Raw genomic sequence first — 16284 nt, forward strand, 5'->3', positions numbered from 1 at the left:
CACAAGTAGCCCATCTAATATAAAAGTAAAAACATATTTCTTAATAATGAAATTATGTAGAATTACCCATATGACTTACAAGATATGTATAACTTCTTAAAGGCAGGGTTGGTAATCACAAGAAATTAAGCAAGATAATGTGAGATTAAAAAAATTATAAAACCACAAAAAAAGCAGACGTGTTGCGACCTCTTTTCCAATGGAAGCTGTGACAGACAGTCATTTCAGGCCTCCCTTTGAAACCCCTCCCCAAAATTAAAATATGGCCGTGAACATATAAATAAATAAATGTGAACAACCAACATGGCTCTGAGCTTGCGGTAGACTCCGGAACCGACACAAAGTTCAACAAAATGAGCTACTCCCTCAGCTACTTCATTTACATATTTGAAGATAAGCAATATGCTACTTGATTTCATTCATTAAACTTCCACCAATAATACTTCTGAAACTATTACCCCCCCCCCCTCCCTACCCCACCCCCAACCCCTCGCTTAGGAGTCAGTTTACACACATGAGCCTCATACCTGCCCAACCTCCTCCTCCTCCTCCTCCTCCTTCTCCTCCATAGGGACTCCCTCTTTATCGCCTGCTGCCGAGCGGCGGTCGTCAGTGTGCCAGCAGTCCCCGCACAGCGCAGAGCCCTGAGAGAGAGAGAGTGAGAGAGAGAGAGAGAGAGAGAGAGAGAGAGAGAGAGAGAGAGAGAGAGAGAGAGAGAGAGAGAGAGAGAGACACAGAGAGAGAGAGGATTCTGAGCCTGAACCTGAACGAGCGGATAAACTGAGCAAGGTGAGCGATGTTTTGATGGTCCTTCATATTTTGCGGGCGCGTGAGTCGAGATATGCGCACTTGGGAAGTTTTCCCGGGGACCGATCCGGGTGCATTCGGGTAAGACTTGATTTATCGGATCTGTGGTCTCTGTGACTGTGCTGGCAGCCCTATTTCACACTTCCACGCGAGCGGAATATCGGCACGCATTGACCGCGCATTGAATGAGCCATATGCGAGCGTGAACGGCAGGAAAGGGGACTAAAATGACCTCAGTGCCGCGGAACCGAGCGTTGTCCTCACTGGTGATTACTAGACTTCACTGAAGGCTACATGGTAGAGTGCTATGTATTCATAGTTAAATCCTACATAGTTTACTACAGGATTACTTTCAGTTGTCTTCCAGTCATGCCTGAGATGTTTATGGTGTGTTTATGGCTGATGCACTATAAGGCAAACTCTGCTTGCAGTATGTCTGTGATGGATGTCAGACCTGTTGTAGCTGAATAAACCATAAACAATAAACCAGGTTTATGGATGGATTATAAGTTTTTTTGTTCGTGAAGTTGACAAATGCAGCAATTTATCATCTGCCATTTGAATGTATATGTGGGCTCGCTGGTTGAACTCAGCCTTGGAGTCCAGCAGCAGTCAGTAATAGCTGCATGGTAATAAAGGGATGACGGCCCACTGAGCTCTGATTATTGCAGATAACCTGGGGCGGCAGGTTGATCCCATCTTAACTCTGCTCCACACACAAATATTTACATCTGGATCAAATCAGGAAAACGGCACAAGTGAGGCTCTGGCATCCAAACGTCTAATCACAGGAGGGAGGTTTCGTCATGCCAAAACTTAAATCAAGCATTTTCCTACCAATCAGTTCATTTGTGACATAAGCATGTCTCGGTCGTACGATTAGATACATCACAAAGTCGAAAGTTGGAGTCACCTGAGAGCTCCCAAAAGAAAGTAAAGTTGGGTACTTGAGAGGGTCGTTATGCAATGTGCCCACTTTAAAACCCGAAAAGACTGTGAAGACTTTCCCCTCCAAGGAAACAATTGAGTGCCCTCGGGGTCAACTCCACCTTGACCCGCCTCTATCCCTCCCCCCTAACTCTCTGCTGATGTGTTTCATGCAATGGCTTGCTGGCTGTGGGGTCAGGAGCATAAACAACTTGGAGCCAGACTAAACAGACCACACATGTCCTGTAAACACCCTGAAATTTCATAGGTGAGCACCCGTTGGTTTGGCCCGTGCGCCGGTTTAATTCATGCTTTTTGATGCAGATCATGGACGTGATGGTGCAGTTATGAGGCTTTCACTGTTTCTTTCCAGAGGAGAGGAGATGGGTGGGGGGGGGTATCTTTGAGTTGTACGACAATGAGATAAACAAATATAAGTTGCTGCCCTCATGGGTCTGATTAACTCAAGGCACTCGTTATGCATGATGTATAATCATTTAGTAAAAGGCAGATTCAGACCCATTATCTCCCTACCTTTCAATGTTTCAACTTTTTTGTATGTTTAAACCCACCAATCTGAGAGCTACAATGAGTCACAGATCATAAACACCGACATCCAACATGTTGCGCGTGTTTAAATGCAGGTAACAAACTATCCCTCTCCGACTGAATTCTCCAAACTTCCAAATAGCCCTTTGCTTTTTTTTCTCCTGCGCTCCTTGTGGCAGTGCGCTAATTTTCCAGCTGTACCACGGCAGCGTCTGTTTGATGCTGATCCCAGCGGAGCGGACGAGAATACTTCCTGGCGTTACAGAAAGAGCCCGGGGGGGCGCGGGGCTGATCGCTGCAGCCTCCGTCTGCGGCGCCGACAGGAGGCCCGACATCATTAACAGGACTAAATGAAATGCTTGGCTCGTAGCACCAGCAGGGTTATTGATCAGGATGGTGTTGGTGGGGCCTTGAGTATCACGCTGACTTCATAACTTTTGAGGATACCAAACATGCTCATGGATATCCATACGCCCACCGCACCGGAGGAGTCTAAACAGAAGCCCAGGAGGCCACCATGCCGTTGATCCCTGATCTCGCAGGTCGAACACGAGAATATCTTATGGGACATAATAGCACACAAGGATTCCACTTCGTCTCTTATTTTCCAATTTTCTCCCCTGAAAACAAAAATGTTTTTTTGAGGCTCTACGAGTGTATAATCTGATCGGTTCGAGCCACATCAGTGCCGACTGTGGAGGACGAGCGGAAGCCGCAATATTTCATGGTTTTAGTTCACAATGGGCCACTCATGTGTTTCTTATCACTCGCAGTTGAACTGCACCGCAGTCGGGTTCAAGGCATGGCTTTTAAGAGGGATGTCAAACATTTTGTTCCGTTTAATCCCCGTTTTGTTGCATGGTTACACGGAATAGACCCCCAAGTTAAGGCTGGAAGCTTGCGTTTCTAATTAAAGACGAAAAACGTGTCCTGCTAATGACATCATCTTCCCCCTGGCACTTTGTTTGAGTGTGTGTGTGTGTGTGTGTGTGTGTGTGTGTGTGTGTGTGTGTGTGTGTGTGTGTGTGTTGCTGAACAGCAGCTGGTTTTAGAGATTTGAGGTTCACAACAGTGTGAGACTTCAAACACACACACACACACACACACACACACACACACACACCAGACTTATAATTTAGCTTTATTGCTCCTTGTTTGGGCCCTGGTGGAGTCTGTCTCTGGGAACTTCCTCGCTGACGGTTTGAAAGAGAAGAAAAACACACAGTTTTCAGTTACATCCAGCAGCAAATCCACTTATTCAGGCAGGTACTCTGTGATAAGTGATACCCACTCTGATAAAGTATGATGGTGAGAAGGAGAAGTAAAACCTACAATCTGCTCAATGTACCAAGCTCATATTTCTCCTGTTTTGTAAACAACCAAGTGTGGAATCATAGTCACTGAAGTGATAATTTGATGAGCAGAGACATATTTTTCATAATAGATGGAGCTTTTTTGGAGTGAAACCTCCACTTGTTGGCTTTAGGGTGCCGCGCTCTCGAAAATTGTCTTTGAGTACGCTTCTTCAGCTTGCTGGCAAGATCGGCAACAAATGTTTGTATCCAACTCCGGAGTTGATTTGATCGTTATCATAATACGTTTTGTCATTCCCAGGAGGCCTTAAGTCTGCTCTTACATCACCTCGCATCTCCGTGGGGCTCATAACTCGATCCATAATTCATTGTTGGCAACGAAATCAGGAGACATGATCTGACAGATCTCCATCTCCCAACAGTCCCCCATGTGCGGGTGACAGCTGTGAGGGCAGCCCTTCTCTCTGCTGCTCTCACATCCCCGTAATTGTTCACAGTCCGACCGGAGCGCCTCTGTAGCGCTGCCACATCCCATCACACTCAGCCGTGCCGCACTGTGTCCGCTCAACCGCGAGGAAGATGACACAGGCCCGGACGGTTCCTCCGACACGGGAGCAGGACCGTCGACGCAGCCTCCACAAAAACTCTTCCGGCTCCTCCAGATGTTTTCTGATTCTGACAGGAGGAGAGGGAGGAGGAAGAGGAGGAGGAGGAGAAGCGACAAACTGCGGGGGTCTCTCTCTGCGGCACTCGGGGGGCTGTTTGCCGAGAAGCAGGTCGCTCGATCGGTAATGAGAGAGGACAGCTGGCAGGTTCAGGGGAGGTTAACAGCTAAGTGTAGATGGCAGCGAGGAAAACAGAAGAACTCGGCCGAGGGTCTCAGTGTGAGAGATGTTCTGTTATTTTATTCTCGTAGTCGACAAGTGGTTATGCTTGTTTGAGGTTTTGTTTTTTGGAAAGTTGTCAGAGGTTAATGTTGGATGTGAGGCCCTAAAAATCATTTTTTTAGGAGTGATGGGGCAGGAATGTAAACTATTTGGGCCAATTTTTTTGTTATTTTACACAAGAGTTTTCGGCGCATGTGTTTCTCTTTCTGGTATGAAGGGGAAGTACTCACTTTGAAAAATATGTCACTTATTTCTGTATCTGCACCAGTCAGGTTTCAGCAACAGATGATTAAAAGTGGGAGTCCGGGAGTTGTTTGCTAAGGATTTCATAACTGTCAATTCCATTTGACCAAGCCTGCCCTGTTAATATTAATGAGTGTTAATTATTTCGTCTATTTCGTCTTTGCAGTTCTCGAGAAATACTGAAGCTTTCTTTGAAGCCACCTTTTCAGGGGCTGTTTACCTTACTTTAAAGCCAGCTAGCAAATTAAATGTTGTGCCTTTACAAACACAAGATTGGTTGATGTCTATCCAATAAGCAGTGCCTGCATAAGGAGTGTTACTGGAGCATTTTCTCAACATGAGTTGAACCAAATGAACCGGATCAAACAGTGTTCAGCTGTGCAGAAAGCAAATCGATGCTGGCACATTTTAAGTGGTGGAGAGTGGCGGTGGCGAGTGTGTGTGTGGGGAGGTGGGGTGGTGTGGGAGGTTGACACTACAGTCACAGATGACCCAGTATTTGGGGACACAGCACAGCTGGAGCAGCTTTAAGCTCTAACCAACCCCAAACAATCCCCTTCACGAGTCCTAACAAGTCAGCGCTAACCTTTTTACTGCTAACATCAGCAACACGCGTTTGGAACAACTCTGCAAATGTTCTGGGAATGTCCTTTTTGGCAACCTGGTGTGTGAGGTGGGTGGGGTTGACAGACGTTACACACTAATTGTCTTGTTGGTCGCTGTGGGAGTTCTTCACTGAGCTCACCTCTCCGAGTACGACGACCTCTCGCATCGCAGTGCTGTGAGGCTTTTCATCGTGACGAGGTTGCACTCGGCTCAACTGCAGGTGTAGGATTTAACACCACTTACCATGTTTTGACATTTTATTTGCTCTTTGCGGGTCTGACGGCTACCATCCACTGAAGCGTCTTTCATCACTTTGTTGGAGCGGACATATGCCCGGCAGAGTGAAAAATGTGCCGACTTGGTGAAATAAAACATCTGGCAGCTGGCCAGACAGTGCTGTCTTTCAGAGCAGTCTCCCCAGCTGAGAGCTTAATGAGGGTGCACAGTGTGGGAGCAGGCCTTCATAATTTAAGACTCTGGGAGATTGAGGGATGTGCCCAGAATTCTGTCCATGTATAAACAGCCTTGGGACAGGCTTTTTAAGGAAAGATCTGTGTTACCCTGAGTTGCAAAGTGCATTCCCAGTCCAGGGCTGTGCTTCACACACACAGTAGGTCAGTGCGGCTCACATAAGCCAGGCTAGCATGTGAAGGGAGCCGCAGCAGCGGTCATAATTTACAAAACCAGAGCTGGGACGTCGACTTGATAGAGCCCAGATCTGGACACTTGTTATTCAAACTCTCTCTTACTGTCTTCTCCCACACAAACGTCCAGATGAAACACTGCACACTTTGGCGTGCGTCAACTAAAGACTTAGACCCAGTGGCCACAGCTGGAACAGCAGGTTATGTGACATAAAAGAATTCTGACACATCAAGTTCAAAAGAAACTGCTGTAAAAATAAGAACATATTCTGACTAATACACCACAATTATTAATCTGACAATTTCTTATTGACCACAGAAAACCTAACAGCAAATATTCACTTTTGAGGTGTCAGAACGGTTGAATGTTTGGGACCTTATCTTCATTTTATTTTATAATAGTAACATAGTAAGCTCCAAAAATGAATAAGTGTGGGAAGTCAGGCTGGCTCAATCAGAAGAGACACTAATGTGCATTTAATACACATGAGTGCTAGAAACATGTTGAGTTGCTTCCATTGAAATGACTGAGCTGCTATTTTGGGACACTTTTTTTATTGTTTAATAGATCCATGCTCCTCAGAAGAGTGCAGCCAGAGAGTGTTACAGACAAATACAAGTTACACAATGTGTTTCTTAGATCCGTGACTTTACTGAACATACATGGTCTGTACAGTTCTCACATTAGGATCAAGGTTTACGTCATCTCCTTGCAAGTGCACGAGTTCAACCGTCAATAGTTCACTCATCAGCAGTAAGGTATTGCAGCCGGGCTCAACATTCCTGGACCGCGAGGCAGGTTCAGGTGTCTCTGTGTAGATTATTAGACATCTTGGCACAGTGCACCTGGGAAGAGATCCTCTGAGAGACTTTTGAGTCACTTACGTAAAAAATTTCGACTAAAATTTGAATTTGATTCTTATGATAGTCTTGTCTCTCATTGTTCTCATCGTCAAAAAATGAATTTAAGGTAAAATTTTGAGTCAAATGTTGGCCGAACATTCAAAGGAAAGCTTTAGAACAGTTATGTTTGCTTTCAAAACTGTAGCTGAAAAAGTAAACTCTTAGTGACTCATAAAACTTTATAGGTCAGAGCTGTTTAATAATCAACAGCGCCAGCACTCTTGAGCCCAGCGGAAAAAGGAACTTACACAGTCTGTTGTTAAAAGTTTGAATACATGTGAACACATTATCTCAGCAGACGTTATCTGTGTTAGCACTGCATGGGCGTAACAGTTCTGGTAATGGCCCGACTTACAGTATAACGGCTGTTACAAGTCGTCACACGTTACAGCGGTCATTGAAATCTCATTGTTTTAATTATTACCTCAGATAAGTTGAATACATCCACTAACCATTATTTTTGCTATCGATTAAGCAAATCGATTTTGGCAAGCCGTAATGTCATAAGATAAAAAAAAGGATGCACATCAGAGGTTATCTTTTATTAAAATCGAATTATTAGGTGGTTGACATACCAGTTGGCTAATAATTATGTAATTTACAAGCAAACATTTATGTTTTCTAAGTTACTTGAGTATATTGTGAATTCTGTCTTTTGTAAACTTCTGTTTTCACTTTTATTTAAATTTAGTTACCACACCGAGGCTAAAGTTAGTTTCTGGTTTCTGAGTTAAAAAAAAAAAAAGCTTATAAGCTTCTTAGCTAATAATTAGCCAGCTTAGACGATTGGCGCGACTTACTTAGTTCAGTGGCTAATTATCTGTTAATTTAAAATGTTTTTGGTTATCGTGAGCGTTCTTCATTTCACAGACTTCTGTGTTTTCACGCTTGAGTTCCATCTTTAACTAATATTGACGTGGCCTTGTGTATGCACCCAGCATGGCACGTATCTTATCCCTGACATCTTAAAGTCTGCGTAGGCCTCTTTGGTTTGTTGCTCCAGAGCTCAGCTGTCTTTGCGATGATTTGCTTTGAATGACAAAAGAGTTGCAGCAGTGAGTTAAGAGCCCATCTTGTCCATTTTACTGTTTGGGATCAGGCCTATTCAGGTCGGGGGTGCCTTAACTCGTCCCAGGTGGCCAAGCCATCTCCAAGGTAGCCTCTAACCGTAGATCAAGCGGCTAATGGTGCTCAAGGCCTCACAATGGTGACAGGATTTACAACTGGCTGCCGGGCTTTGTCTTTGAGGGGACAGTGTCTGTCCCGTGGCTCCATCTCTTACATTTTACTGTCACCATGTTGTTATTTTTCCCTTTCCCTCCCTGACTAATGAGGCAGAGCAACCAGGTCAAGACTTATCTGTAGACCTGGAGGAGGACTATTGTTGTCGGTCCATTTATAATGCAGAGAAAGACCGGTATAGATAATAGAAAAAACGCCCCTTTTTTTTGTCCTACCCTATAACAGACTTCTTGAGGTCTGTAGTGTTGGCTGGTGATGATCGTTAGTCTGTGTCGTCCTAAAGAGTGGTGCCAGATGTTAGTATAAAGCAAACAACAGAGGAGAGCAAAGACATTAGAGATGGCCAGTTGGTTCCGTGACGGCTGCAGATGCCTCTCATCTGTCCGAGGATTAATCTGACAGGTAAGTGTGCTGCATTCGTTCCCGAGAGCTTCAAAGGTGGTCCGTGTGAATCTATGAACCTCTTATCTCGTGTTTACCTCACTGAATGCATAATTCACACGGAAACTTGCTTTAACCTTCTGATCCGAGGCCAGATGGTTTGTCTTTGGATACGCCCAGCGAGTCCTGATCAAGTTCTTTTTCTGTGGCGTAAACAACCACTTCCTGGATTTGATGGGGTCTTTAATTCTTTCTGGGGCTTTTTTAAATGAATTTTTTCACCGTCAAATATGTGTATGTGACAGTCGAATCGATAGCAAAATATAAACATAACCTGCTTTGTGTTCTGAAGCGGTCAAATGAAAGCAGTCCAAATAATGCTGTTGATTAAAAGGAAAATTGACATGACAGGTCTCTGTCTTGATGCAGCATGACACTAAACATCTGGTTCCTCTTTAGCTGCATGGGGGCGCCCGGCTAAGCCTCCCCTGCAGGCTGGGCCATCCGCTTCACAGGGAGGACACGGGGGAGGCAGGAAAGGAAGATAGAGGGCAGACAGACAGACTGAGGGGAGTTTTATTAAAGAACAGAGGGATGGAAGGTGTAAGAGAGCGGTTGTACATTTAATGTGCTGAGTTGATCATCCTGGAGTCGCTGAATGTTTTGAATTCTGTTGTTATCGTTTGCACTGACCGCACGGCCCATAAATCACTTTTAAAATGAGGCGGTTGGCATTTTTACGGAGATTTCACTTGTTTCCTTGTATGTTCATTCACTTAAGTGAACAGTAAATATCCTACTGGTCATGTTGTAGTAAATGTGTAGCCAGAGGCTGACCGACAGCTACCTCTCATAAGACTCACATAGAGATGTGGAATACATATTTAGTTGCAATGGACCAGAGTGCTTGTCAACAAATCTGGCAGACATTTGCCCATTAGCCTAACATTTCATGCTTTGCCCAGGAGGACAGCATGAAATGTTCTTCTTTTTTTTTTGCTCTGAGACTGAGGCACTGTCTGTGAAGATGTTTTTTTTCTCGTCTTTGTAGCTGTTAAATTTGTGTATTTGCTGATATTACAGCTATTGAGGGAAAAGAGAAGAACAGTGATGACGACATAGCGCCCACGTGTATTGTAACCAGCGATAAAAAGCTGGTAAAAATGTAAAAATAGATTTCTGTGTGGATGACAGAGGATGTTTCCAGAGGACTCTGCACAAACTATTTGGTCTGTGACCCTTTATAGGCCAGCAATGCCTGCTCCTGGGTGCTTTAATAAAATAGGATTTTTCCTTCAGAGTCCATAAGAGGTACAACTCTCCAGCATTTCTAAAAAGAAAATAAGCAAAGACTTCAGAAAATACATGCCATTTCTTCTTCTGACCTATTTAAAAAAGAAATCTGACTCTGATTTACTCCTCCATATGAAAATTTTACTTAACTAACGGTGTCAATATGTGGGGAAAAAAATCAATTTTCATCAATAAAACATCTTGTTTTGGCAAAAGCTTTTGAAGCAGGGACCCAGATGCAGGGAGTGCAAGTAAATACAGCAGGAGAGAGACAGGAAGAGGGTGAGGGAGTAGGAAAAATGAGAGGGTGAGGAGGCCCTTTGGCGTCTACAGGAGGCGTGGAGAGGTGACGAGTGGGAAGGAGAGCAGGAGAGTTCAGCGGGAATGAAAGACACAATACTAGGTAGCATTGGGAAGGAGAAGGTGTGGGAGAAGGGGGGTTGTTCACTATAGAGATGAAAAAGGTTTAAAGGTTAATGACAACCTACACTGAGAGGTCACGCACCTGAGAAAGATTTTGCAATCCGGGAGTTCACAAGAGTAGATGCTGGCTACTAATCTGACTCATTATGGCCAATGGAGCTAATGGTGACTAGCAAATCCCAGTCGAGTCACTGGTTCACTCTGTGTGTGAGTCTGTGTGTGTGTGTGTGTGTGTGTGTGTGTGTGTGTGTGTTGTCAAACGTAACCTGTTCATTACGCACAGTTCTTCTCACAGATGTTCCATTTTTGTTTGAGCATCTCATTGATTTTTGTTGAGACGACATACTCGTCCAGTCGTCTCTATTCAGCAGCGTTTCTTGTGAAGACATCATATCCCGAACAGCCGACTCAGATTTAGTCATATGATGTCCACGATAGCACTCGGAGCAAGAGATAACCTCTGAAAGAGGCTGGTTTCCTTCAAGCTCATAATGTCAGATTCAATGGATGCACACTATCGTTAAGAGTAGAGCCGAAGGAAAACATTAGCAGCTGGAAATGTATTGTTCCCATTGTTGTAAATTTCAAGGTCACGAGTGTGTGACCAGGAGGGATTAACAGTCTCTGTATTGATATCATGTTGCATGCTTTAACCACGCCCTCTTTAATGGAAAGCTACCGTCAGGATTAATTGCTTATGTTTAGGCTCCCATGACAATAATCCCCTTTTTAACGCTTCAATGGCATTAGCCTGCCCCTTATCCATTTTGAGCACAGATGGGGAACAGATTGTTCCGAAAGAAAGGTGTCTAATAAATACCCAAACCCCAGCAACGCACTGTAACCTCTAGTCCCACTTCCTCCTCATTTTCTACCCTTTTAACTTGTGTCATGCCCTTTCTTTTCCCGCCACACCTGTTACATTTGACATTTTTTCCCGGAACTTTACCTCAACAATGGCTGACTTTCCCGAGCTCTGACAGCCCGACATCTGGAAAAAAACAACAACTACTTGGCTGTTGCCCCCTCCCCCACGCCTCCCCCTTCCTCTGTGAATTTATAGTGGCCTGCCATCTGACAGGCTCGGCCCGTGGGGTGAGGGGTGAGCAGACTGAACCAGGTAGAGTTACGTGTGCGTGAAATGTCACCTTCTAATGTATCAATAGTAGTTAAGCGTTTAGGTGTAATAGACTATACAGTCGTACTAAAAGTTAAACTGAACCCTGAAGAAAAGTGTGGCCAATTTTAGGAATTGCCTGGTGGAATATATATATTTTTTAATTGTAGCTACTTTATAAGCCAAATGAAATAATCTAAAATTAAACATTTTGATCCATTTTTTTAATAAATGAATGTCCATAGACAAACTGCTGGTAAGTAGCTGATCTACAGGTTTGATTTTTCTAACGTTGTCCTAAGCTTCGTAGCTCATGGCCGGTGTGCATGTCGTTCTGTCACACTGTTATTCATGCTTTATAAATAGAAGATGGGAAACCGAGGGTTAAGTGTTTGCTTGTGTTTGCCTCTACCAGCTGGGTCATACGGTTTGTCTTTAACGACGAGACATGGATCCTTTTTCCTGCCAAAGAAGGTAGTTCATTGTTTTTTACGCTATGATAACATGTGATAACACTTGACAGACCCGACTGAACAATGAGCACAATACCTCCCTGACGTCATGCACAGAAACACCTCACACACAAACTCAGTTCATAAGCTCAGGTGCAAAACTAGAGAAGAGACTCAAATATACACATGGCCATATGCACATACATTCACATATATACATAGACACATGATAAGTGTGCTGGGTTGTTTTCATGCTATAAATACTCCTCGGGGCGATACTTTTCTCTTATAGACACGTGCAGCCTCCCTCCCCCCTCACAAATACTCACATAGCACGAAAACGTAAAAGATATGACACGTCTTTCTTCTCTGAACACATAATTAACGCAAAATGGGGCAGCCCGTTTCCCTGAGTCATGTCTTATCTATGTTCGGTTTTAACCATCGCGTAACTTTTTTTAGTGGCTTGTTAATTTTAAGAACAAGCTGTGACTGTGAACGATTAGTTGCCTCAGAAGTGTATTGGTTTAATTAAAGCTGTTGAGAACAACCTCAGTCTCGTTTTCAGTGGAGATATTTGTTTGAAACTTTAAAGCCGTCAGCTACACTGATCTGTCAAAGGAGGGTTATTTTCCTTCAGTCACATGTTCTTTTATGTTCATGGAGCGGCGGTGGCAGAGAGAAGAATTGGTGCTTGGAGCAGTGCTTTGATATTGGGAAAATATGACAGTTTTTCTCTGTGATCCAAACTACAGGATGTTGTTACAGATTTGTCTTTGCCTAATCGGTCCAGAAAGAAAATAACAATTCAGTACTTCCTGAGCGGAAAACAGGCACATCATGCGCATAGACAACAGACATTGTTGCATCCATTCATCTTTCATCCAAAACTTACAGGATGTTGCAAGAACATCTGGACAACAAACATCACACTTACTTACTGCAGGAGGCCAGACACAAACCAGACAAAAGTTGAAGAAATACACGCATAGGAAACATTATCCATGTGTTTGTTAATTCATGTATGTGATATCTATGTTCACATTTAAGAAATTGCTTATATCACATTCTGCGACAAAGGAAAATCACATTTTGTCTCACTACAATGTTTCTGGTTCAGCTGCAACATGTTAATGTTGTTTGTAGATGAACCCGTACATGTGTTCTCATTGACTAAGAAAGTGTCAAATTTGAGTATGCTTATAATGTTTACTATGTAAGGTCTGGTCATCAAATGCTTACATACATCCGCTCAGCAACTCCCTTCAGCTTTAAATAAGCAGAATCTGAGCTGAGCTTCAGGGAACACCGTCCCTTCCTGCCATCTGGTTACTGTGGCTTTGCCCCGAGAGAATAACACTAAACTAAAACCCACTCTTTCTCTCTCTGTGTCTCCCAGGTGAGGCGAGTACAAGGACGAGATCTGCATCTGCCCCATCTGTCCGTCAACGAACCAAGTGGCTCGGTGCCGGCCACCCCTCAGGTCACCTCAACCACGACGGGCGCCGAACAATAGAAGTCTTGACCCGGCGTCCCTCAGACAACCCGCACAAAGCAAATATTTGAGGCCATTATATCTAATTTCTCCAGGCAGCCGTCACTGAAAAGATCAACAGTGAAGGGTGTTGTTGGGAGAGAGCAGGAGAGAAGAAGAAAAAGTGGGGGAGGAAAAAGCAACTCTTTCAAAGTGCACCCTGCCTGCTATTTCTGCTGCGGTGTGGGCAGGGAGCGTCTCATTTGGGAGGGCTCTCGGCTGACAAAAAAAGGACTTCCCTGTGCCCTGCCTGCCTATCCAAATGCCTGTGTAAATACTGGATAGAGATATCAATTTGTCTGGGCGCTTACATTGCCCAACAAAGAGACGGCAAGCTATCTATAGAAAACGTTTCCACAAACTTGGACTCTGTGGTCTCCTGAATTGCTACCTATCTAATACTCCTCAAAGAAGATTCAAGAGCTGCTCGAACCGAAAAGAGAGCCAGTTTCGTCCCTTCGAAACCTTTGCAAACTGCTTTCTGGGGGACACCAGGGGCTGTCGGTCATTTGAGCGCTGCAGTTTTGATGTCTTTTCCAGCTCAGTGATTCAACATGAAGCCCCTAACGCCAGCTGGATCTCCCTCACCCTTGAGGCTCCTCAACAAGGGACCAGACTACCTGCGCAGACAGATAGACGGCGGAGGCTACGGCCGCTCAATCAGCGCCGTGGAGAGGCTTGAGGCGGACAAGGCCAAATATGTTAAGAGCCAGCAGGTGATCAACACCAAACAGGAGCCTGTGCTGGTGCCATGCGCTACCCCTCCACCGCAGCCCCGCCGAGCTATATCCATCCCCGGGAGCCTGACGCCTCGTCTTCCCCCGCGCCACTCGTCCAACACCCCCTTCTCGACACTCTCTGGCTCGTTCACCTCAAGAGATGAGAATGAAAATGATGACTCCAGGAAGGAGAACAGACGGACCTCTGTGGACGTTGAGGCGCATAACAGGAGCAATGGGAACAGTGTACTGCCTCCCAACCCCAGGACTCCTGGCATCAGCGCCTTGGTGGCGCCGCACAGTGCCCCTGTGCTCAGGAGAAGCACAGGCAAGCGCATGTTGCGGCCGGACTCCCTCGTCATCTACAGACAGAAGAAAGAGTGCAAGAGTCCCAACGGTGCAGCAGTGGGAGAGAACAACAACACGGAAGTGAGGGGCTACAGTTTTGTCCGCCGCCTCTTCCAGGGCTCCATGAGGGAGAAGGGAAGCGGAAGTGAAGGCAGACTCCAAAAGATGGTGATCGGTGAAGAGAAAGCGCCGTCGCGGGATGGAGAGTCCCGCATGTCTTGGACCAATGACAAAGACACTACGGAGGGAGGACCAGGAAGCAGGAGGTCCAGTAAGACGGATCCAGAACGCAGCCCAGTGTCCATCCCCAGCCCTGCGCTTAGCTGTACGCTTGAACGGACTAAGAACGGATTTACAAATGGTACCGGTGACGGTATCACCAATGGCAACCACTCAAGTAAGCAAGATGACGAGAACGACCCGTGGAAGCGAGCGTCGCCCCCACCAGCGCCCAGGAGGCGGTTCGGGGAGTTGCGGCGCTCTAAGTCGGACTTGTTTCTGCGCTGCTCGGTAGCGTTATCGGAGCAGGAGCATTTCTTTGACTTCTGCGGGCTGGACGTGGACATGATTGAACGCCTGGGTCGCACGAACTTCCTCTCAGGTGCCAGCTCCATAGACACACTCTCATTGGCCCTCCGCAGTGTCGGCGGGGACGGCTGCTCAGAGCCCAGCGAGTTCTCCCAGCACTCGGGAGACGGGCTGTTTCAGGAGGAGCTGGCCGAGCAGCCTCCCACTGGTGTGTCGATCATTGAGAGGAACGCTCGTGTGATCAAGTGGCTTTACGGGTGTAAGAACGCTGCTCGAGAGGGACCCAAAGAGTCTACTGTTTAATCTAGTTGCAAGGAACCAATTGCCGTGGAGTGCAGAGAGTTTGCTGGTTTCTTTTTTTGTTTTACTCTTTGTCCAAGCATTGAATCATCAAAAGCAACAGTATGAACTGTGATTAGCTAAGGAAAGCTCAGTGATTTTTTTTGAACAGCAATACAGGTCAAAGCAGCAAAATGTGATTGATCTTTCAATGTCAAACAAATTTCAGACGCTCATCACCGCGCGTAGGGTTAGCAGTCCATGGCACACGGCCACTTGTTGTCTCTTGCACCAAAGAGACAGTTTATTCAAATGAGAGGACAACAACTGCTTCTAGTTATCTCTTTTTTAAATTGATGCATTGTATTTATAGATCTATTGTGTGGGTATTTAGACAGACCTTACTGATGAATGGAACCATTTCCCCCAGCATAATGTTTTAGAGTGTGTGTGTGTGTGTGTGTGTGTGTGTGTGTGTGTGTGTGTGTGTGTGTGTGTGTGTGTGTGTGTGTGTGTGTGTGTGTGTGTGTGTGTGTGGAGTAGACGTTGTTGTCCTCTCCATTTGGAGCTTCATTTCAGCTACTGGCCGAACTGATCTGAAATCAGCCCCGGACCCTCTCCAAGGCACATGAGTGTTTGTTGGTCGTGAGACAGTGGGCACAGTTGGTGTCCACCAACTTTTTCCCTTAATGACCAAGTTGAAATGGAAAACCACTAAGCTATGTTTTTTTCTAAACTGGAAAACTGTTAGTTGTGAAGTGAACCATGAGTACCTCATTCGGATCTGTCCCAGTTTAGTTTGTGTATTTTTTTTTTACTTCTTAAACGCAGGCGTTGAAAAAAACATGCGAGGCGCCCCTGTGGGGTTGTTAATGCACTGAACTGGACAGACAGAGAGGAAATGAAAGATAGGCATATGGCTTGGTCTCTTTACAGAGATTCTTCTCATATAACGTTAAACACTGAGCCGGTTCAAAGGAGCGTCCGCTTTGTGGAAGCCAAGGAGCCATACCTGGCCAGTCATTTTCATCATTTTCATCTCATTTTCTAAACCCATAGAAGGGTTTGATTCTCACACAGTATAAACAC

The 16284-nt window shown here is 45.2% G+C and overlaps 1 protein-coding gene across 1 annotated transcript; it reads left to right on the forward strand.

Annotated features, from left to right (window-relative positions):
* Positions 1-694: 694 nt before the first annotated feature.
* On the forward strand, positions 695-15258 carry fam110d (family with sequence similarity 110 member D). Its single transcript, XM_068570332.1, has 2 exons — positions 695-789; positions 13187-15258. Exon 2 carries the CDS (start codon positions 13876-13878, stop codon positions 15217-15219), a length of 1344 nt encoding a protein of 447 aa, XP_068426433.1. The 5' UTR covers positions 695-789; positions 13187-13875; the 3' UTR covers positions 15220-15258.
* The last annotated feature ends 1026 nt before the right edge of the window (positions 15259-16284 follow it).

This window comes from Clinocottus analis, unplaced genomic scaffold (genome assembly GCF_023055335.1).
Source record: "Clinocottus analis isolate CAN_PGR_092001 unplaced genomic scaffold, fCliAna1.0.p SCAF_9, whole genome shotgun sequence".
In the NCBI taxonomy this organism is placed as follows: Eukaryota; Metazoa; Chordata; class Actinopteri; order Perciformes; family Cottidae; genus Clinocottus; species Clinocottus analis.

Coding starts and splice junctions, on each gene's coding strand:
- fam110d (XM_068570332.1), top strand. CDS start 13,876: ATGAAGCCCCTAACGCCAGCTGGATCTCCCTCACCCTTGAGGCTCCTC.